Genomic DNA, 24,114 nt, shown 5'->3' on the forward strand with positions numbered 1-24,114 from the left:
TGTGTGTGTGTCTGCACACCAGCACAAAAAAAAAGGTGGTTTTATTAAAGCACAAGGACAGGACCTGTGGGTAGAAAGAGTTGCCCTAGGGTCATGAGGCCCATCATATACTTTCAAGGTGGGAGGGAGTTAGGGTAAGCTTCCTAGCTATTTTGGAAACAAGGTTTCCAGGATCCTGAGGGGGCTAGCTATTGTTAGGAAAAGTCTTATGTTACTCTTCAGTAAAAACTCAGTTATGAGACCCTTTAGATGTATATGGGTGGGGGATGATTGCCAGCTTGTATGGGGGGAGTAGAAAAATGGAGTCTCCAGAGGAATTTTTATATGTTAAAGTAGACTTACGGGGTGGGCTAAAATTGCCTTTTGCCTTTAACAAAGTGTAAACATTGACGCAGCTGAGTTCCTAGAGGAAGGTCTCTCTGCCTGTTTCAAGGACTGTAGATAGTAGTCATGGGCTGTAGATAGTAAGGAAATTTAATAATTTTTTCTTCTGCCTTTGTTTCCCACATCATGTTTTTAAGAAATTTTTTAATAGGGGCGCCTGGGTGGCTCAGTGGGTTAAAGGCTCTGCCTTCAGCTCAGGTCATGATCCCAGTGTCCTGGGATCGAGCCCCACATAAGGCTCTCTTCTCTGCAGGGAGCCTGCTTCCTCCTCTCTCTCTCTCTCTCTCTGCCTGCCTCTCTGCCTACTTGTGATCTCTGTCTGTCAAATAAATAAATAAAATCTTTAAAAAAAAATTTTTTTTAATAAAATTTAAAAATATCCAGAAAAGTAGAGAAAATACTATAATGAATCTGTGCAAATTGATCATTTTAAAATCTGTTGTTACATTGCTGTATTTGCTTTTATTCCTGAAATCTCTAAACACTTTAATACACGTCTCTAAGAAAAAGAACATTTTCCTGCATAAGCCAGTAGCACACTCATACTGAACAACTAATTTTTGTATATTATGTAATACCCAATCTTTATTAAAATTTCCCCAAATTGGAGGCACTTGGTTGACTCAGAGGAACATGCAATTCTTTTTTTTTTTTTTTTTTAAGATTTTATTTGTTTGGGGCGCCTGGGTGGCTCAGTGGGTTAAAGCCTCTGCCTTCGGCTCAGGTCATAGTCCCAGGGTCCTGGGATCGAGCCCCACATCGGGCTCTCTGCTCGGCAGGGAGCCTGCTTCCCCCTCTCTCTCTGCCTGCCTCTCCGCCTACTTGTGATCTCAGTGATCTCAGTCTGTCAAATAAATAAATAAAATCTAGAGAGAGGGGGAAGCAGGCTCCCTGCCGAGCAGAGAGCCCGATGTGGGGCTCGATCCCAGGACCCTGGGACTATGACCTGAGCCGAAGGCAGAGGCTTTAACCCACTGAGCCACCCAGGCGCCCCAGAACATGCAATTCTTGATCTTGGGGATTGTGAGTTGGAGCCCCATGTTGGGTATAGAGATTACAAAAAAAAAAACTTAAAAAATGTCCCCAAATTGTCCTTTTTTCCCCCCACTGTTTTTGATCCTATTTCCAATCAAAGTCTATGCATTGCATTTGGCTATTATGTCTCTTGAAATATTTTAAAATCTAGAACAGTTGCCTCTTTTCTTTCTCCCTTTCTCTTTTTTTGTCATGACTTGTTGAAGAGACCTGGTCAATTATCTGGATTTATCTGACTAATTCCTAGTGATTTACTTAGCTGGTTACTGCAGACTGGAAGGTACAGGTAAATGCTTGATTGGATTCAGGTTAAACACTTTAGGGATGATATCATACGCTATGCTGTGTAGTTTTTCTGTTAATGGTGCTGAGATTGATTAGTGGGTTGAGATGGTAAATCTGAGTTCTCCATTGTAAAATTGTATTTCACCCCTTGGAAACCAGCTGTAAGTCTTTTGTATATTTAGGATTTAAAACTAGTGTTACCTATTCAAAATATAAATAATTACCTTTAAAAAGACAAAGCTTGGGGTGCCTGGGTGCCTCAGATGGTTAAGCGTCTGCCTTTGGCTCAGGTCATGATCTCTAACTCCTGGGATCGAGCCCCAAGTTGGGCTCCTGGCTCAGCAGGGAGTCTGCTTTTCCCTCTCCTTCTGTCTCTTCCCCTGCTTGTGCCCTCTTTCTCTCTAATAAATAAAATCTTAAAAAAAAAATTACTGGAAGAAATAGCTGCTGCTCATTTTTTATTATTTTATTTTTTAAAGATTTTGTCTAGGGATGCCTGTGTGGCTCGTTTGGTTAGGCGACTGCCTTTGGCTCAGGTCTTGATCCTAGGGTCCTGGGATCAAGTCCCGTATCAGGTTCCTTCCTCAGTAGGAAGCCTGTTTCTCCCTCTGCCTGCTCCTCCCACTGCGTGTTCCTCCTCTTGCTCTCTCTCTCTCTCTCTGACAAATAAATAAAATCTTTTAAAAAAAATAAAGATTTTATTTATGTATTTATTTAGAGCATGAGCAAGGGGAGGGGCAGAGGGAGAAGGAGAGAATCTCCAGCAGACTCTGTGCTGAGTGCAAGGTGGGGCTCCATCCCACAACCCTGATATCATGACCTGAGCTGAAATCAAGAGTCAGTTGCTTAACCAACTGAGCTACCCAGGCTGTTCATGCTGTACCCTTTTTTTTTTTTTTTTTAAGAGAGAGAGAGAGCATGGGGTTGGGGAGGTAGAGGCAGAGGGAGAGGGAGTGAGAGGATCTTAAGCACCCTCTGTGCTCAGTGCAGACCCCTACATGGGGCTCGATCTCAGAACCCTGAATGCATAACGAACACATAATAGACTGGGCCACTCAGGTGCCCCATGCTGCTGCATTTTTTTTTTTAAGTATTCTCTTTGTCTCGAGTGTGTGTTTGTTTGTTTGTTTAAGATTTTATTTATTTGAGAGAGAGAAAGTGTGAGCAAGAGAGTCCAAGCAGGGGGAGCAGCAGAGGGAGAGGGAAAAGCAGGCTCCCCACTGAGCAGGGGGCCCGTCATGGGGCTAGATCCCAGGACCTGAACTGAAGGCAGACCCTTAACTCACTGAGCCACCCAGGTGCCCCAGGCTGCTGCTTATTTAAACTGATTCCCTGATAAGTAGGTGGTAGTATCTCATTTTATACTACTTCCAAGTGGTATAATCTACTTCCAAGGTCATACTTTTCCACCATATTTTATAAACTGGTATATAAATGTAAAATTGTTATTACTTCCACTTCGTTATGTTACTGATCCCTTCTATCTTTTTGGACAGGTAATCAGTATCTAATGATATTAGACATTTTGGAATATCAGTAAATGGTTTAGATCTCTGTAATGTGATAGTCTATAATGAGCCATTTTGAAAGTTCAAAGTATGTGTGCAAGTCAAAACTCTTGATGTTTTCTGGAGTTCCAAAAAAAGTTCTATATGTGGAAGCATTATGCAGTTTTGGTTCTTGTGCCTTAAGTCTTCGATGTTTAAAAAAAATATTATGAGCAAAAGAAAATTTTAAAAAATTAAAACTATATGTGTATTATTGTTTAATTTTTTGAAAAGTACAAAAGAGTCTCTAATGAAAGTCTGCACACCCTCCCTTTTTTCCCCAGAGGCAATAACTGTTACGGTTCCTTGGGTATCCCATTATAGATACTCTGCGTGTTTATGTATATGCCACTAGGATGAATTTTGACCTTCTTATATAGAAGTATCTTAGTAGCATAACCTAAAATAATACTATTGAGGGTTATACTCCAGTTTTTATTGTTTATATTCCAAATGTCTTTGCTAACTTGTGTTCATTCATTCAACAGTATTGAGTACTTATTCTATACCAGATGGTATGGCAAGTCATAGGAATAAAATGATGAACAAAACAGGCATTTCTGCTAGCTGTCAAGGAGCTTATCCTCTATTGGGAGAGGCAGTCATTAAGCAAATCATTATATTTATGACTCTAGCAAAGATTTAGTGCCAAACACTTTATGTGGATTTTTAAATTTATTTCTCATAACAACTCTATGACATTGATACTAATAATATTTTTATTTCATGAATGCACAGAAAGATTAAATTACTTGGTCAAGATCGCACAGAACTAGTAAGTGATAGAACCAGGTTTCAAGCACAAGCAGTCTGGCTGTAGAGATCTTACTGTCTTCCTGTATCCTAATGCAGTGTTTTTTAATGAGTTTGAGATCATCTGCTGAGGAGGTTTGGAAATTTTGGGGGGAGTTTTTTTGGTTTCAGAATCATTGAGAAGATGACACTGACTTTAGTGGATGGAGATCGGGGATGTTGGACATCTGCAATGTAAAGGACATCCCTAACCTATATGATAAAAATTATTACACATTTTGCATCACTTTCAAATGTTTCAGAAGATGTTCATGTAGGTGAAAAATCTGGTTATGATCGTATGGCCTAGATCCAATTTGTTTTACACATAAACTCCATTTTTTTTTGTTTGTTTTTGCCTAAAGCATAGTTACTGTGTAAATCAAGTGATTGTGCTTTCTTTATTTTAGAAAGTTTACAAAGAGTTGGCCCCTATTTTCGAAAATCATATCACAGCATTGCTATTCCTGGTATTTGCATCAACAATATAGCATGTCTACATCAGTCTGTATTTGTAGTTGTCACATTCATAGTCTTACATCATCTAATCTAGTCATGTCCAAGCATTTACATGTTGAAATACATATTATTTTATGACAAACTACTTTTTTGTAATAGTTAGCACATTATATGGATATTTTAAATTTTACTTGTGTAAGTAAATTATAGTAGCTCTGAATTTCATTTCTTGTTTTTAAAGATTTTTATTTGAGAGCATGCACGTGTGTGAGAGAGTACACACTGTGGCTGGGGGGAGGGAGAGAGGGAGAAGCAGACTTCCCCCGAATAGGGAGCCAAATGTGTGACTCAGTCTCAAGATCCTGGGATCATGACCTGAGCGAAGGCAGACACTTGACCATCTGAGCCGCCCAGGCACTCTGAATTTCATTTCCTTAAGAATGGGAGTTACTACAAAATATTTATGATTAAAAAAAGGTATATATATATCTTGAAAGAAAAATTGTGTGGTGACAATTGGGGAGGCTGGTTGATGAGCACAGTGGAGAGTATTATATTAATCCTTCATATTCATGTAAGAATGAAAATTCCCATAATGTTTTAGAAAAAAGAAGGGTATTGGGTCTGATACGGTTGAGAACTGCTGCTCTACTCCCTGCCTCAGAAATAGTCACACTTGTGACAAGTGGTATGAATAAAGTACAGGATTTTAGGAAAGAAGAGTATACGAGGGAATATGGCCTAATCTGAGAGATCAGAGAGCGCTTCCCCAGGCAATTAACATTTAGACTGAGATTTGAAGTATGAGTAGTTAATAAGATGGAAAGGAATAAAAACATTCCAGGGAGAGGGGCAAACATATGAAAAGGGAGGGAACATGGTAGATGGAAAGAACTGGAAATACCATTTCGTCTGGTGTATGGAGATCTAGGGGGAACGTAGCTCAAACCTAGTACTTATTAGCAAGGGTGATATCAGGTGGGCTTTTAAAAGTATTTTGATTTTTATCTTAAATAATTGAACGTAATGAAGGGTTTTTAAAAGTCAGGGGATGAGGCATAAAACATGAGTGTGTGGGCTTGTTTTTTTCAGTGTATGGTTGAGGGAATCATAGAACTATGTTTAGGTAGAGGTGAAATTGAAGTAGACTTGAATGCTGAGTCATTTCGTGAAGGATAACTGCCATTTAAGAATCACCCTAGACCCTAGCCAACTTTGTTACTAAACCTAGGGCCTCCTACTCCATCATAGGATCGAGAGGTAAGTTTTTTTTGATCAGCCCCACCTGCTTGAATATTGCCTGGAGCCATTTAGTCAGACTGAAGGCTTTCCAAAGTGCAAGCATAGGAGTCCAGTTCTGGTCATGACTTAGTAAGCTCCTTCTGGTAGACCCTCCTGCAGATAACAGTTATTAGATCAGAAGTACGTAATACAACTAAAATCACTGGGGTTACCCAGAGCAAGCATATTCTGGAAGGGAATTAACACTTGAGGAAGAGAACATGGGCATGATTTCCTATTTTCATGGCCCCAATTTGTGCCAGGTAGGATGGTTAAAATTCTGAAATAAACTTGCAGTGTTTTTGGCCTTAACAAAAGTTAAGGCTCAAGGCAGAGATAGCTGTTGGGAAGTGAGAGGAGAAACCTGGAACACAGAGAAGCAACAAACTCTGTGAATGAACTCTACCCAAATCTTGGCAGACTGTTGAACTGTGCACGTACAGAGCAGATTCCAAGAAGATCAGCTAAGGATAAAAGAACTAAATTGAGATTTCATCTACTTAAGACACAGAGTTTGCAGTTTGAGTCAACCAATTTAGATACCTACTAAAACAAAAATAAAGTAAAAACACTCTTCAGAGGAATATAAAGAAATCCAGAGCCTCCACAACATAACATTTACAACATGCAGCATATATTCCAAAATTACTTATATACAAAGGATCAGGGAAATGTAACTTCAAGTTAAAAGACAATCTACAGAGACTGACCTGAAGATACTCAAATGTTGGAATTAGTAGGAAAGTATTTTGAAACTTTTATAATTATTACTAATAAAGAAAAGGAAAGTGATGCATAGGAAAATATGTTTACAGAGAGTGAATATTAAATAATCAAGTGGATATTCTAAAGTTGAAAAATATGATACTGGAAATAAAGTGGATGGGCTAAAAGCAGAATAGAGATGACTGAGGAAAGAATCCGTGAAATTAAAGATCAGTAGAAATTACTCAGTATGAAGAGCAGGAGAAGTGTAAAAGGGGGAAAAGGAGTAGCATATTCTCAAGGACCTGGAGGCAGTATCAAAAAATTCAACATAAAGTAATTAAAGTCCCAGAAGGAGAGGTGAAATAATGAGAAAGAAAGAATACTTGCAAATATAATGGCTGAAAATTTCCCAAATTTAGTGAAAGGCATAAATTGACAGACTCAGTAACCTCAGCAAATCCCTTTAAAGATAAAGACAAAACCATGCAAACCACAGGTTTAAAACTGAAGAAACCCATGACTGGGTACTTCATAATCAAACTGTTGAAAGCCAAAAAACAAAGGAAAAATCCAGAAGAAGCCATGTTGCATACAGCAGGGTAATCATAAAGGCCAGAGAGAATAGAAAATCATTATTTTGGCTTTTGTTTCCTTTGCCTTTGGAGACATATCTTGAAAGAAGTTGCTGTGGCTGATATCGAAGAGATTACTGCCTATGTTCTCCTCTAGGATTCTGATGGATTCCTGTCTCACGTTGAGGTCTTTTATCCATTTTGAGTTTATCTTTGTGTACGGTGTAAGAGAATGGTCGAGTTTCATTCTTCTACATATAGCTACCCAGTTTTCCCAGCACCATTTATTGAAGAGACTGTCTTTTTTCCACTGTATATTTTTTCCTGTTTTGTCGAAAATTAACTGACCATAGAGTTGAGGGTCCATATCTGGGCTCTCTACTCTGCTCCACTGGTCTATGTGTCTGTTTTTATGCCAGTACCATGCTGTCTTGGTGATCACAGCTTTGTAGTAAAGCTTTGTAGTAAAGCTTGAAATCAGGTAACGTGATGCCTCCAGTTTTTTTGTTTTTCAACATTTGCTTAGCGATTCAGGGTCTCTTCTGGTTCCATGCAAATTTTTGGATTATTTGCTCCAGCTCTTTGAAGAATACCGGTGGAATTGTGATTGGAATGGCATTAAAAGTGTAGATTGCTCTAGGCAGTATAGACATTTTAACAATGTTTATTCTTCCGATCCAAGAGCATGGAATGGTCTTCCATCTTTTTGTGTCTTCTTCAATTTCTTTCATGAGTGTTCTGTAGTTCCTCGAGTACAGATCCTTTACCTCTTTGGTTAGGTTTATTCCCAGGTATCTTATTGTTCTTGGTGCTATAGTAAATGGAATCGATTCTCTAATTTCCCTTTCTGTATTTTCATTGTTAGTGTATAAGAAAGCCACTGATTTCTGTACATTGACTTTGTATCCTGCCACGTTACTGAATTGCTGTATGAGTTCTAGGAGTTTGGGGGTGGAGTCTTTTGGGTTTTCCATATAAAGAATCATGTCATCTGCGAAGAGAGAGAGAGTTTGATTTCTTCATTGCCAATTTGGATACCTTTTATTTCTCTTTGTTGTCTGATTGCTGTTGCTAGGACTTCTAATACTATGTAGAACAAGAGTGGTGAGAGTGGGCATCCTTGTCGTGTTCCTGATCTCAGCGGGAAGGCTGCAAGCTTTTTCCCATTGAGGATGATATTTGCTGTGGGTTTTTCATAGATAGATTTGATGAAGTTCAGGAATGTTCCCTCTATCCCTATACTTTGAAGCGTTTTAATCAGGAATGGATGCTGGATTTTGTCAAATGCTTTTTCTGCATCAATTGAGAGGACCATGTGGTTCTTCTCTCTTTTCTTATTAATTTGTTCTATCACATTGATTGATTTGCGAATGTTGAACCATCCTTGTAGCCCAGGAATGAATCCCACCTGGTCATGGTGGATAATATTTTTAATGTGCTGTTGGATCCTGTTTGCTAGGATCTTGTTGAGATTCTTAGCAAGTTGGTGCAACCTCTTTGAACAGTGTGGAGATTCCTCAAGACATTAAAAATAGAACTTCCCTATGACCCTGCAATTGCACTACTGGGTGTTTACCCCAAAGATACAGATGTAGTGAAAAGAAGGGCCATCTGTACCCCAATGTTTATAGCAGCAATGGCCACGGTTGCCAAACTGTGGAAAGAATCAAGATGCCCTTCAACGGACGAATGGATAAGGAAGATGTCGTCCATATACACTATGGAGTATTATGCCTCCATCAGAAAGGATGAATACCCAACTTTTGTAGCAACATGGACGGGACTGGAAGAGATTATGCTGAGTGAAATAAGTCAAGCAAAGAGGGTTAATTATATGGTTTCACTTATTTGTGGAGCATAACGAATAGCATGGAGGGCATGGGGAGTTAGGATAAGGCATTTTGGGGAAATTGGAAGGGGAGGTGAACAATGGGAGACTGTGGACTCTGAAAAACAATCTGAAGGGTTTGAAGAGGTCGGCGGGTGGGAGGTTGGGGGAACCAGGTGGTGGGTATTGGAGAGGGCATGGACTGCCTGGAGCACTGGGTGTGGTACAAAAACAATGAATACTGTTATGCTGAAAATTAAAAAAAAAATGAAAACAAAAACAAAACAAAACAAAAATTTCCTAGTCTCAGAGGTGAGAGTGAGTCTCCCAGAGCCAATGACATCTGAGTCTAAAGAAGTAGTAATCGGGTGACAAGGTAGCTCCAAACCCATGTGGCCAACCATCTACTAGATATCTTCCAGATGTCCCACATGCAGCATAACCCTGCCATGAATCAAACTAAAATCTTAAATATTGCTCCCTGTATATCTGTTCCTTTGCCCCACTGTTCCCTATTTGCATGAATGTCCTACTGTATACCCAGAGTTCCCTGACCAAGAAATTCATAAGTCATCTTTGACTGCTCCTAGTCCCCACATTTAACCCAATACCAAGTCCCATAAATGTTACCTTCTGTAAAGTACAGAGCAGTGATAAAGAGATTGGATTCTAAAGCCAGCTTTTCCTGGCTTATATCCTGGCTCTGTAACTTACTACTCACTTAAACTTTCTGTGTCTCAATGCCCTCAGCTGAAAAATGTGTGATAATAATAATACTTCATAAGATTGTTGTGAGGATCAAATGAATTAATCCAGCTAGAGCATATTTTTAATTCTATTTTTTCAGTGTTCCAAGATTCATTGTGCACCACACCCAGTGCTCCATGCAGTACGTGCCCTTCTTAATACCCACCACCAAGCTCACTCATCGCCTACCCTTCTCCCCTCCAAAACCCTCAATTTTTTTCTCAGAGTCCACAGTCTCTCATACTTCATCTCCCTCTCCTATTTGCCCCAATTCACTTTTCCTTTCTTTCTCCGAATGTCCTCCATGTTATTCCTTATGCTTCACAAGCTAGATCATTTAAAGCAGTTGCCTAGCATATAGTATTTAGTACCTGCTAACTATCTATGATAATGGTAATGATAACAAGCTCTCAAATATGTCTCCTCTATCCCTCTTGACTGTGATTATCATAGTGCAGACTCTCATCTTGCCTAAATCACAAGAGCCTCCTCATGTAGTTGAATTTGACCATAATAGATATGTTATACACTGGGTGGAGAACTGTGATGACACAAACATTTATTAGATATGATTCCTAACCCCTTGGAGTCTTGAAAATCAGGATTCCAACAGTTGTTCTGTGAAACATGGTAACCACAACTTCAAGTGGCTATTAAAATCCAACTTTAGAGTCATTAAAATAAAATCATATTAAAAGTTTAAAAAAAAGAAAATCATTAAAATGCTGAAAGAAAAATTTGACAGTCCAGAATTCCAGATTCAGTAGTATAGCCTTCAAGAACGAAAGTGAAATATCAGATAAAAGAAAGCCAAGAGAATTCATAGCTAGCAGGCTTGCACTACAAGAAATGCTGAAGTTCTTCAGTCTGAAGGGAAATGATACCTGGTGGAAACTTGAATCCTAAGGAAATGAAGAATATCAGAAATGGTAAATAGGTGGATAGATATTAATCTTTCCCTTTTTTTCTTAAAACAACATATACAACTGTTCAAATAATTTTAAAGAAACATCTTGCGGAGATTATCACATAATGTAGATATAAAAATCTATACGGTAGGGGCACCTGGGTGACTCAGTGGGTTAAGCCTCTGCCTTTGCTCAGGTCATGATCTCAGGGTTCTGGGATCGAGCCCGGAATTGGGCTCTCTGCTCAGCAGGGAGCATGCTGTCCCCTCTCTCTGCCTGCCTCTCTGCCTGCTTGTGATCTCTCTTTGTCAAATAAATAAATAAACTTTAAAAAAAATAAATAAAACCTATACTGTAAAGCATAGAATGGGAGATGGGGGTAAATGAACCTGTATGGGAGCAAGATTTGTATATATTATGTGAAGAGGCAAATTACTAAATGTAAAATGAGAAGGATGTAGTTTGTAATTCTTTGAGCACTCAGTAAGGAAAAAATGTGATGAAGTGTTGCTAAAAAGCTAGTAGAAAAAGTAAATAATCCAAAAGAGGATAGAGGTAGAGCTGAACAGAAATAATGGTAGGCCTAATCCAACCATCAATTTCATTTAGTTTAATGGAATAGGTAGTCTGATTCAGATTCTCTGATTAGGTTATCTGGAATAGATTCTCTGAATCAGAGATAATATTATCCAGTAATGTCTGCATACAGACAGATTGGATAAAAGTAAATGCATGGAGGGGGCGCCTGGGTGGCTCAGTGGGTTAAATCCTCTGCCTTCGGCTCAGGTCATGATCTCAGGGTCCTGGGATTGAGCCCCCCATCGGGCTTTCTGCTCAGCGGGGAGCCTACTTCCTCCTCTCTCTCTGCCTGCTTCTCTGCCTACTTGTGATCTCTGTCAAATAAATAAATAAAATCTTAAAAAGTAAATGCATGGAAAAAGATACATGTTTTCATCAGTAAGCATAAGAAGGCTGGAGTGGCTATATTCATATCAGATAAAGTAGAGTTCAAGGTAAAGTGTGTTGCTTGAGTTAAGGGAGTTGTTCGTAATGATAAAAAGGTCAATTCATGACCTAATCATAAACATGTGTGTGTAATACAGAGGTTCAAATACATCAAGCAAAAATAGATAAAATTAAAAAAAGAAATAGACAACAATCAGAGATTTTGGCACTCTTCTCAACAACTGATACTTCTCAACAACTGATAGACAACTAAACAAACAAAAAAGTAAGTATAGATCTCCACCTGACTACCACAGAATATACTTCTTTTCCCAAGTATACTTACAGACCAAATGCTGGGCCATGAATCAAGTCCTAATAAATTTGAAAGGATTGAAATAATGCAGAATATGTTCTTTGGTCGAGATGGGATTAAAGTAGAAATCAAGATGTCTAAAATAACCACACATACTTGAAAAGTCCTGAAACTTCTAAACCTACGTATGAATGAAGAAATCACAAGAGAGAAAGTAATTTGAACTGGATGATGAAAATAGAATCAGAATTTGTGAGATAACGGTCATAGCTAAGAGGATCCTAGCTGAGGATACATCACAACCAAATGTAATGTGATATCCTGGAAGAGAAAAAGGATACTTGGTAAAAAATGAGGAAATAAAATAAGGACTTCAATTAATAATAATCTATCAATATCCATTTTTTAATTATGACAGGCTATTTTACTAATGCAAGATGTAAATAATACGGGAAACTGGGAGTGGGGTATAGGGTACTTTACTATTTTTGCAATTTCTATGAGTCTTAAACTATCCTAGAATAAATAGTTTATTAAAAAGTGCTTTAGGTGCTCAATCTTTAAGCATTTGCCTTTGGTTCGGGTGATGATCCCAGGGTCCTGGGATGGAGTCCCATGTCAGGGTCCTGGGATGGAGCCCCACGTCAGGCTCCCTGCTTGGCAGGAAGCCTGCTTTCCCTCTCCCACTCCCCTTGCTTTCCTGCTCACCGCCCCCCCCCCGCCCCCTCTCTCTCTCCTTTTTTTAAAGTGCTTTAAAAATTTATAGGATGCAGTTAATGGAATGTGTAGAGGGAAGTTTATAATTTTAAATACCTATTTTAGAAAAGAAAGGTTTAAAGACAGTGGCCTAAAGTTCTACCTTATGAAGCTAGTAGAGAGCAAGATACTCCCAAAGTATATAGAAGGAAAGAAAGAAGACAACAGAAGCAATCAGTAAAATAGAGAAAGACAAACAATACACAAAATTACAAAGTCAGAAGTTGGTGCTTTGAAAAAATCAATAATGTTGCTAAATCCATAGATACACTGGTCAGAACACAAATTACTAGTATCAGGAATGAAAGGGATTTACCAGAATGATAAGAGGATATTGTAGGCAACCTTATACCACAAAATGTGGCAACATAACTGGACAGTTTCTTGAAAATAGCTGTATACTAAAGCTGTCACAAGTTGAAACAAGATCTGAAGAAGCTTATATTAAAGAAATGGAATAATTTAAAAATAACTTCTCATAATGAAAACTCAGGGCCATAATGATTTGATTGATGAATTCTATCAAGTATTTAAAGGAAAAATAACATCAATCTTATATAAAATTACAGAAAACAGACAAAGGGGAGTCACCTCCAAACTCATTTCACTAGGCCAGCATAACTCCAATAACTAAAACCTGATAAAGACATTACAGATTTAAAAGAAGATTGCAGAAGTGTGCCCTATGAACAGAGACCCCATATAATTCTGGGCAAACTATTAACAAACCATAGTACATTATGACGAAGTGATTAAGGATAGATGGATAGGTATCTGTCTGATAAAACAAATATAGTCAATTGCTAATGGTAGCATCTAGGTGGTAGATACAGGGATATATGGGAAACTGGGTGTGGGATATTCACTATGAGATTCTTTCAGCATTTTTGTGCTTGAAATTTTCCAAACTACAGTACAGGGACAAAAGGGAATATTATGAGCAGAATTGTATATTAAAGAGATTTCTCCTGCTACAGTGTAAGGATTAGAAATGTACAGGATTACCTGAGAATAGTTTGAGAGAGGATGCTGAGACCATTTAGGAGTGTATTATGTGACTGTTCTTTTTACGTTGGCAGTTTCAAGGTAAATTTGAGCCCTGGGAAAATTTCCAAGCTGTTGGAATGCTGAACTTTTCAATAGTACCAAATTTTGTCTAAGCCTTAATTTTTTTTTTTTTACTACCTACCTGCTGAGATGTTTGGCTGTATCACTGCCTCATGCACAGTATGCATGAGAGTTTTAATTATTTTAATTAAAAATTTTTTTTAAAGATTTATTTGTTTGAGGGGCATCTGGGTGGCTCAGTCAGTTAAGCACCTGCCTTCAACTCAGGTCATGATCTCAAGGTCCCAGGATGGAGCCCTGCACTAGGGTCCCTGCAGTGAGTCTGCTTTTCCCTCTACCTTTCCCACTCCCCCTGCTTGTGCTCTCTCACTCTCTCTCTGTCAAATAAACAAAATCTTAAGGAAAAAAAATTTTGTTTATTTGAGAGAGAGCACCTGCACTCCATGGCTTGATGGCTCCATATCTCCATCCCACAACCCATGCGATCAGGGCCTGAGTTGAAACCAAGAGTCAGACACTTAAGCGACTGAGCCACCCCAGCGCCCCCATGTGAGCTTTTAGTGAACATTAGACTTTCAACATTTACAGAGTGATGATGAGCATTTTTTGCAAATTCCAAAATTTGCAGTACTGCTACTTTTGCAGCATATAAATTGCTCTCTAAAATCTGATAAAATATATGGTGACATTTTCAGAGACTTTTTAAAACCTTGTTTTGGTGGGCAGCAAAGCAAGATTTATTGAGTGATAGCAAAGTGATGGTACAAAGCTCCCAAGGAGGGAGGGGACCTGAAGGGGTTGCCACCCAAGTTTCTAAGTCTAGGGTTTTTTATGGGCTTGTTGGCCGGCTGTTTTAATCTGTCTGATTAACCCTCCTTGCGCCTGTCATCCAGTCAGGTTTTTGTCATCTCTCTATCATATGGGAAAGGGTGGTATAAAATCCTTTTAAGGGTGGTTTCCTCTAGGGCAGGGACACCTGTCCCTGCCTGCGTGCCTTCCAGTTACCTGTCATCATTCTCCCCACCGAAGAGGTAACGCTAACTGCCATTAGGGAAGAAGACTGATCTTAGCTCCTTCCTGCTGGTCACAGGGACGTTGGATGGGGTGGCAGTCAGGGTTCCTCTTGTCCAGATCAGGGGGTCCCCTGTAGATGTTTGGTTTGACTTCCACGTGAGGCTCCATCTGAACCACTACCATTTGGAGTTTGATGTCCTTTGTTGGTTAGTTGTCCTTAACGATGGTGGGTATCCTGGATGAGCCCCCATTAGTGTTTCAGGACTTTTTCTCTGGTGCCCATGGTTCTTGGTCACGCCACTTCGAAGAATGAGAAGGTAGACCACACGGGGTGGTGGGCAGCAAAGCAAGATTTACTCAGCGACAGCAAAGTGTTAGTATAAAGCACCCAAGGAGGGAAGGGACCAAAAGGGGTTGCCCTCAGAGACTTAAGTATACTTTTTAAAGTATATGACAGAGGCATTTAGGAAGCTATCCATATCAAAATGCTGAAGTAAATGCTTTACTGTATTACACCAGGATTGTAGTCAATGATTAACGATTTTATAAAAGGAAGAAATAATGAAGATGATTGCTATTATAGTCCTATTTATATAAAGTAGTTGAAGATTATTGAATGTGTTGTTACCAACAAGATGCATGGAGAATGGCTAAGCTTTTTGAGGAGGTATTGAGCAGTTAGCTAGACTCACTCATTAGCTTGCAGTGATTGTAATTCATTCACAGAATTTTTATTTTTATTTTTTAAGATTGATTTATTTGTTTCAGAGAGAGCACATGTGAGCAAGCCTGGGGGAGGAGAAGCAGAGGGAGAGGGAGAGAGAGAATCCCAAGCAGATTCCCCGCTGAGCATGGAGCCCTACATGGGGCTCCATCCCACAACCCTAAGATCATGACCAGAGCTGAAACCAAGAGCCAGACACCCAACTGACTGAGCCACCCAGGCACCCCTAGAATTTTTTTTTAAAGACACATTTATTAAGCATCATGATCAGACTATTACACTTAGCAGTCAAACCACCAAAAAGTACATTAAAACCAAACCAAACCAAACAAAACAAAACAAAAACTACATTAAAACCCATTGTTGGAATGCTTTACACTTTCCATAGGACAGAAACAAAAATAACCTGTTATACAATTAGTCACAATTAGAGTCCTCAGTTTTTTTTTGCCTGTACACATGAGTATTGTCTGAAACATGGCTTCTTTGCAGCAGGTAAGCCCTGCCACCACTGTACTTAGCTGAGTTCACAAATCTGTTTTAACCTGTAGCTTCCCTGTCACTTCTCTGGCTCTTCTCTCCTGCTAAACTCTGTTTCCTGGCAGTGATTAAAACCTCCTGCCACTGCTGTAGCTACTGCTGCTGCTGAAACCACCATAGCCACCTTGGTTTTGTGGTTTCGCAAAGTACTGACCTCCACCACCATGGGGGCCAGAGCTTTTGCCTCCAGAATTTGAGGATTGATTGTTGTAACTGCCAGAATCATTATAACTTCCACCACTTCTGAAGCTGCTGCTTTCATTACCAAATCTGTCACAGCCATCCCCCACTGCAACCGTATCCACCACCACCTCTACCACCACCAAAACCACCTTGCCCACTGAAGTGTCCTCCACGACCAAAGTTGTCATTCCCATCAAAACCACCTCCACAGTTTCCAGAACCACTTCAGCCTCTTAGAATGAAGCACTAACCATCATTTGCTGAGATAGGGCTCTCCTTAGTTCACAGTTGGGGCCATTCACAGCACGGGATTTTTGAATGACAGTCTTGTCTACAGAATCATGGTCATCAAATGTTACAAAAGCAAAGCCCTTCTTTTTGCCAGTGCCTTGGTGAGCCATGATTTCAGTCACTTCAGTTTTCTGATACAGTCCAAAATAATCCCTTAGATGATGTTCTTCAGTGTCTTCTTTAATGCCATCAACAAAAATCTTTCTCACAGTTAAGTGGGCACTGGGTCTTTGAGACTCTTCTCTTGGGACAGCCTTCTTTGGTTCCACAACTCTTCCATCCACCTTGTGTGGGCTTGCGTTCATGGCTGCATCCACTTCCTCCACAGTGGCATACCTGGCAAACCCAAAGGCTCTGGAGAGCTTGGTGTTTGGATCTCTGATTAACTACACAGACTATAAGCTTTCCCCATTGCTCAGAATGGCCGCTCAGACTCTGATCAGTTGTTTCAAAGCTCAGCCCTCTGATGAAGAGCTTCTGCAGCTGGTCAGGCTTTTTGGGAGACTCTGACTTAGACACGACACTAGTGGGAGGGGAGACTCGGCAGGGTCCATGGGCAGAAAGCAGTAATGAACGTATCTCCATGCCACAGAATTTTAAATTTCATGTCATGGAATTAAAATTTTTTTTTGAATTTTAAATTTTAATATCAATGAAAGATATATTAAGTACAGGAATAAAAACTTTTTAAATTGTTAAATAAATGCAACAAGCTACCAAGTTATACTTTTTAAAAAGTGTTTATACAAGCTATCTTTGGGCTTAAAACTTGTCTGTTATATGATGACGACATTTGCTAGTATTTTACTATCTTATTAGGGTTGGTGTTATCCTAGTTTATTTCTGTCACTTCTCTCTTTAAGATACAATGCTTGCCAAGTTCCAGAATTTAGTAAAGAATTGGAACCTGGTGGTAGTTCTAATTCTGAGTTAAGGGATCAGTGGGCCACCCTGTCCATTCCCTTACCTGGTGGTGGACAGTGTGAACAGCTTCATTTTGAGGGGCACAACTTTTAATGCCTTTTTCTGGTCACAACCTTAACTTCCTGTGCTTATTAAAAAAGAGTGGTTGGTACATGAACTCTTGGTAAGTGTTGTGTTAGGGCAGATAATATAAAAAGTAGGATGCCAGTGAGTAAAATGCTGATAAGCTTATGCTCAATCAGTGATATTGAATGCAGGAAATCACCAGTCACTTGCTTGGGGAAACAGGAGGCAGCCAGAACTTAGAACTAGCAAATACGACAGCTACCCAGAATAAGCCTTTGAAAGTTGAGAGAAAGTACTTTCTGGCCTCTGTTACCAGCTTACTCCTTCCTTAGCTGGGAGCCTTGAAACTTTGTCGGGAGGCCCACTGACCAAAGTGAGGACCTCCCAGAAGTGCTAGACATATCTTTGTTCCATAACCTTCTGGGCAGCCTAGGGGTAGTGGCAAAAATTTGTTCTGTCGCTGAGTACTGTCTTTCTCTTGCCCTGTCTTGCTCATCAGAAATCTGTTAGTTTTTTGTCGGGGTGGAGGTGGAGGCACCGGAAGTTCTCTATGGGATTTAGAGAAGGGATTCTAATTTGAGTACCATTCCCCCAACCTCAACTCAATAATTAAGCTTTGTTTTTTCTTTAAAGTTTTTATTTATTTGAGTAACCTCTACACCCAATGTGGGGCTTGAACCCATGACCCCAAGATCAAGAGTCGCATGCTCCTCTGACTGAGCCAGCCAGACACCTCTAAGGTTTTTTTTTCTTCTTCACAGTTTTACAGTATATCATTGTCCTGGAGAGTCTGAGTTGATTTTAACTAAGTCACAGTTCAAATATCTTAAGCATTACTTGTTTTACCGTAATGAATTTTAAGAGATTTGTAAAAAGACTGATCCCTTCCTTATGGTAAGGTCGGGAAGCTCAGATATAACCTACCATCAGACAGCCTGCACTTACTTGTATTCCTGGGTGTTTGAACAGTAAAATGAGATAATGTGACAATGTTTCACATAAAGTTCTCTGACACTATTAAACTGTTTTCCAGCCTTGAGTTACATAATCAATATTTGGAAAAATATAACATTGATATTTGAGGTGGGCTACAGTATTATGAGATAGTGATTACTTGGAAGTGTGTCTTTCTGACCTATTTAAGTCACTTTTGAGTGACTACCCTTGCATAGGGATGGGGAGAGCATAGTCAAGTACAAAAATGGAGATTACAGTGCAATAATTCTGCCTTCACAACTGTATTTCTTTTTGCTAGTAAGTTATGTGGATGATTCTGTTGTACTGCTTGGGTTTAGAACTTCTTTATATATTGGGGGCAGGAGTCAAGGCAGAAATCTTTAATGAATGGAGCAGTTGGGTGAAGGAAGAATGGATGTAAGGTCTTGAAGGCTTATCCCATTGAAGAAGAGATAGCAAAAATGAAAAATAGAAATCGATTAGGACTTGAAGACTAAATACAAGAATCTAAAGGAAAAGAATTAATAATAGGGGTTTTGCCCATCAACGTGGTAATTGTATTGACAGAAATAGTAATTAGGATGTTGAGAAAAGGTACTTACAGGATTTTTAAGGCTATTATAGCTAAGAAATATCAGCTATTTCTCATAGTTGTTTGGAGAAAATTTGAAAGATTTCATAGTGGGTATTTTTTTTTTAAAGATTTTTATTTATTTGACAGACAGATCACAAGTAGGCAGAGAGGCAGGCAGAGAGAGAGAGGAGGAGGAGGCAGGCTCCCTGCTGAGCAGAGCCCCATGTGAGAGGCTCGATCCCAGGACCCTGGGATCATGATCTGAGCCGAAGGCAGAGGCTCTAACCACTGAACCACCCAGGCGCCCCCATAGTGGGTATTTTTAAGTGATATGGGAGGAAAACGCAAGGTCGTTGAAGTAAGGACAGCAGTAGTTGAATTTTTATTTACACTTACTTGACTTGTAACCTCTCAAGCACTTCGAGATTACAGAGTTGGGTGGTTTCTATTTCCTTGGCTTCTAATAATTGTTAAGACCTTTATTTTTTTTTTTTTAAGATTTTATTTATTTGACAGACAGAGATAACAAGTAGGCAGAGAGGCAGGCGGGGGTGGGGTGGGGTGGGGTGGGGAAACAGGCCCCCTGCTGAGCAGAAAGCCCAACATGGGGCTCAATCTCAGGACTCTGGGATCATGACCTGAGCTGAAGGCAGAGGCTTTAACCCACTGAGCCACTCAGGCGCCCCGAGACCTTTATTTTTTATTTTTAGTGATTTTTAAGAGAGCGAGTGAGAGAGGGAGAGAGCAAGTGAGCGAGCAAGCTAGTGCAGGAGGAGCAGGGGGAGGGGGAGAGAGAGAATCCCAAGCAAGACCCGACAGAAGACCCTGAGATCATGATCTGAGCGGAAATCAGGAGTCAGTTACTTAACCTACTGAGTCACCCAGGTGTCCCCTTGTTAAGTAAGACCTTTAAAGAGAGCAGTGGTTCCCATCTAGAAAGCTGTGCGCTTATTTGAGTATTTCAGAAAGCTTGATGGAAATCCTGTATTAACTCAGACTAAGGATGTAGAAGTTAAAATTCCTTTGTCTTTGGCTGGAATCCCATCAACGTAGTGCTTAAATACTAGGTCTTCTTTATTGATTAAATGCTTTGCTAGCAGTCGTATTTTTTTATATTTTTTACAGAAATGAAAATGAATTTATTTAATTCATGCAGATTAGAAAAAACAGAGCTTGTGAAAGGAAAACTAAATAAAAAGAGGGAGTCTTTGGTTCAAAGGTTGATAGAGAATATTTTTATATGACTTTATTTACTAGGAGTTGATGCCTTTGGCTTTACTAAATAGAAACACAGTTTGTATTTTTTTTTTTAAGATTTTATTTATTTATTTGAGAGAGAGAGAGAGAGAGATCCCAAGTAGGCAGAGAGGCAGGGGGAAGCAGGCTCCTTGCTGAGCAGAGAGCCTGACGAGGGGCTCAATCCTAGGACCCTGAGATCATGACCTGAGCTGAAGGCAGAGGCTTAACCCACTGAGCCACCCAGGCGCCCCGCAGTTTGTATTTTAGAGCTCAGTTCTCAGTTGACTAAATATGTGAAAACACCATAATAGCTGTTGCTAATGCCAGAAAGTCAGACTTTTTCATTGACTTCATTGTTTCTAAGTTTTTTTGTTCCTGTTTTGCTTTGGTGGTTAATAACATGAAGCAGTATTTAAAAACACTTCTGGGGCACCTGGGTGGCTCAATGGGTTAAGCCTCTTGACTTCAGCTCAGGTCATGATCTCAGGGTCCTGGGATTAAGTCCCACATCAGGCTTTCTGCTCAGCAGGGAGCCTGCTTCCTTCTCTCTCTCTCTGCTTGCCTCTCTGCCTACTTGTGATCTCTCTCTGTCAAATAAATAAATAAAATCTTAAAAAAACAAACAAACAAACAAACAAACAAACATTTCTGGACATGGGGGGCCTGGCTGGCTCAGTCCAGTGGTGCATGCAGCTCTTGATCTCAGGGTCATGAGTTCAAGCCCCATGGTGGGCATGGAACCAACTTAAGAAAAAAATAACAACACATTTCTGGACATATGTTCTTTATCACTGTTTCCCCAACTCTTAGAACAGTGCTTGGTACTCAAGAAATGCTTGTTGAATGAAATAAAATATTGCATGTAAACAGTAAAGTTGAAGTAAACATTAAGATACAGGGGAATTAAAAGAATAATTATGCAGTGACGCTGAGCACCAGAGTGATTTATGTTAATTTTGAGATTTAGGTGATAGTAGCACTACTGGGAGCATGAATAATACTATATTTATCTCTAAAGGTCTGTTTCTTTGTTGTATTATCCAGGTGACATTCAGCTTCCTCGAATGGCCAGAGTTTTACCCTATAATCTTATTTTGGTGTTTGTCCTTTGTTACTGAATAAAATTGTTTCAGAAATTCAGGAGTGATATGAAGTGGGTTACAATAACAAGGAAACTGCTGAGTGACCAGGAGAAGTGGAAAACCATAGGGCTCTTCCTCACTGGTTCTGCCACCATGTTGTCTAGGAGTTACAGGTTAAATTAGGGTAGTTTATAACTTCATTACCTCACAATTTTTAAAAATTTATTTATTTTTTATTTTTTAAATATTTTTATTTATTTATTTGACAGAGGGAGAGATCACAAGTAGGCAGAGCGGGGTGGGGGGGAAGCAGGCTCCCCACTGAGCAGAGAGCCGGATGCGGGGCTCGATCCCAGGACCCTGAGATCATGACCCAAGCCAAAGACAGAGGCTTAACCCACTGGGCCACCCAGGCACCCCCATTACCTCACAATTTTAAGTCCCCTAAGGAATGAACAGGAGAGGAAGCAGATCTCCATTAGAGGCTGGTGGTGTGTGTGTAGAAGGGAAAAGTGCTGCTTGGGAAGTGAAATTAAAATTCTCATGTAGGGTATCTTTGCAGGGACGCAAGAGGAAAATAGGCTAGTGCTAGAGGATTGTTTTTTTTGTTTGTTTTTTTTTTAAAGACTTTTATTTATTTATTTGACAGAGAGAGAGATCACAAGTAGGCAGAGAGGCAGGCAGAGAGAGAGGAGGAAGCAGGCTCCCTGCTGAGCAGAGAGCCCGATGCGGGGCTCGATCCCAGGACCCTGAGATCATGACCCGAGCTGAAGGCAGAGGCTTTAACCCACTGAGCCACCCAGGCACCCGTGCTAGAGGATTGTAAAGGAGAAAACCTTTTGATCTTAGTCCAAACCCCAGTATTTACTCAGCTCTGTCTCACATTTGGTACCCAAGATAGTTCCATTTGGGCCAGCTCAACAAATGCTAATGGGGTGCCTGTATTGTCAGACAGTGATTTAAGTGCTAGATTTATACTAGTGAACAAAATACACCAAGTCCCTGGAACTAGAATAAAGAGTTAAGAAGAAATTTATACTATATGAGGTACTAAGATGCTTGCTTCAGGGTATCTCTTAATATTTAACCACCCCCAAATTTACTGGTTATTTTAAAGAAATATTTTATTGTTTCTTAACACTGTGTGGGTTGAAAATGGCTCATCTGCATGGTTCTTTAAGTCTTCCCACTTGGGGACCCTCATTGGCAGCTGGGCTTGGAATACCGACAAGGCTCACTTACTCAACATGGCTTCAGATGGTGCTGGTTGTTGTTGGGGTGCTCAGCTGGGCCTCTATTCTTTTCCCCTCATCCTCTCCTGATGGCTTGGGCTTCTCACAGCATGTGGCTAGGTTCTAAAAGGGAGTGTTCCAAATGTGCAAAAGCAGGATCTACAGAGTTTTTAAGGCCCCATCTCAGAAATTACTTTGTCACTTCTACCACATTTTTTTCCCTTTAGATTTGTTTATTTGAGAGAGAGCAAGCATGGGGAGGGGCAGAGGGAGAGGGAGAACCTTAAGCAGACTCCCTGCAGAGTGTGACCTGAGGTAGGCCTCCATCTCACCAGCCTGAGATTGTGATCTGAGCCTAAATCAAGTGTCGGATGCACAACTGACTGAGCCACCCAGACCTGCCACATTCTATTGGTCAAAACAGGAAGGGAAAATGAAGCACACCATTTGATGGGTGGTGGTGACAAGATCATATTGCAAAAGAACACATGGGGTGGGAGGTAGTGTTGTGGCCATTTACAGAAACAGTCTACTGCAGTGTTATTAAGCATTTAAAAAATAGGGGCACCTGGGTGGCTCAGTGGGTTAAAGCCTCTGCTTTCAGCTCAGGTCATGATCCCAGGGTCCTGGGATCGAGCCCCACATTGGGCTCTCTGCTTGGCGGTGAGCCTGCTAACCCCTCTATCTCTGCCTGCCTCTCTGCCTACTTGTGATCTCTGTCTGTCAAATAAATAAATAAAATCTTAAAAAAAAGTAGGAAGCATGCCCAGTGGTCCCATGAATCTCTCTGTTGCTTCAACAGTATTTGGATGAAACACCCAGGGACACCCCTTCTTCCAGTCTCCTACCCCTCCAACCTTTTTTCCAATCGCAGCCTTCAGAACCATCTTCTAAGCTGTCCCCTGCCTCTAAGACCAGCCAACACTGTTTTTTGAGCTCAGCTCCTTATTGCCAATCAAACCTGAGCTCCCAGTTCTTCAGAATTATTCCACCGAGGTGGGGGCTGCTGTCAACCATCCAGTCCACCTGTATCTGCAGGCTTCCTACACCTCCTTCCCTCTGGGCTTGTATTTTGACCATGATGTTGTGACGCTGTCACTTCTGCAGTTGACTGAGAAGTGTGAGGGTGCCCAGTATCTCCTGACAATGCAGAACGGGGGCAGCTGTGCCCTCTGAAAGGACATGTAGAAGCTGTCCCTAGAGGAGTGGGGTGAAGCCTTGGACACTGTGGCAGCACTGTGGTCCTGGAGAAGAACCTGAACAAGGCCCTTTTGTATGTGCATGCCTTGGGTTTTGCCCACGTAGACCCTAATCTCTGTGACTTCTTAGCCATTTCCTCGACGAGCAGGTGAAACCCACCTAGAAGATGGCCAACCATCGACTAATCTCTGCAGGTTGACTGGCCCCTAAGCTGGGCTGGGCTGGGCTGGGCTGGGCTGGGCAAGTATCTCTTCCAAAGGCTCACCCTCAAGCATGCCTAAGAGCCTCTTGAGCCCAGTAGCCTCTGAGGGACCCCTTGGTATCTCCCTGGTGTCGGGTCTTCTTCCCAAGCCTCCTCCTGCAGCCACCAGGCAGCTCTTTTTTAACAACCCTGGAGCTCTCTCCCAAGCCACAGACCAAATGGAAACAATAAAGCTTTGTGCAGCAAAAAAAAAAA

The 24,114-nt window shown here is 40.5% G+C and overlaps 2 protein-coding genes across 2 annotated transcripts in view; one reads left to right on the plus strand and one right to left on the minus strand.

The window, feature by feature from the left end:
• ZNF106 (zinc finger protein 106) overlaps positions 1-24,114 on the plus strand; it is a 71,024-nt gene that overhangs the window by 2,108 nt on the left and 44,802 nt on the right. The gene's annotated exons all lie outside the window — the stretch shown is intronic.
• Positions 15,872-16,968, minus strand: LOC116867406 (heterogeneous nuclear ribonucleoprotein A1-like). The gene is given in 3 exon segments (XM_032857047.1): positions 15,872-16,198; positions 16,340-16,766; positions 16,768-16,968. Coding segments are annotated over 3 exon segments (849 nt in total). The 3' UTR covers positions 15,872-15,977.

Source organism: Lontra canadensis, unplaced genomic scaffold (assembly GCF_010015895.1).
Source record: "Lontra canadensis isolate GAN:19392208 unplaced genomic scaffold, GSC_riverotter_1.0 scaffold12, whole genome shotgun sequence".
NCBI lineage: Eukaryota > Metazoa > Chordata > Mammalia > Carnivora > Mustelidae > Lontra > Lontra canadensis.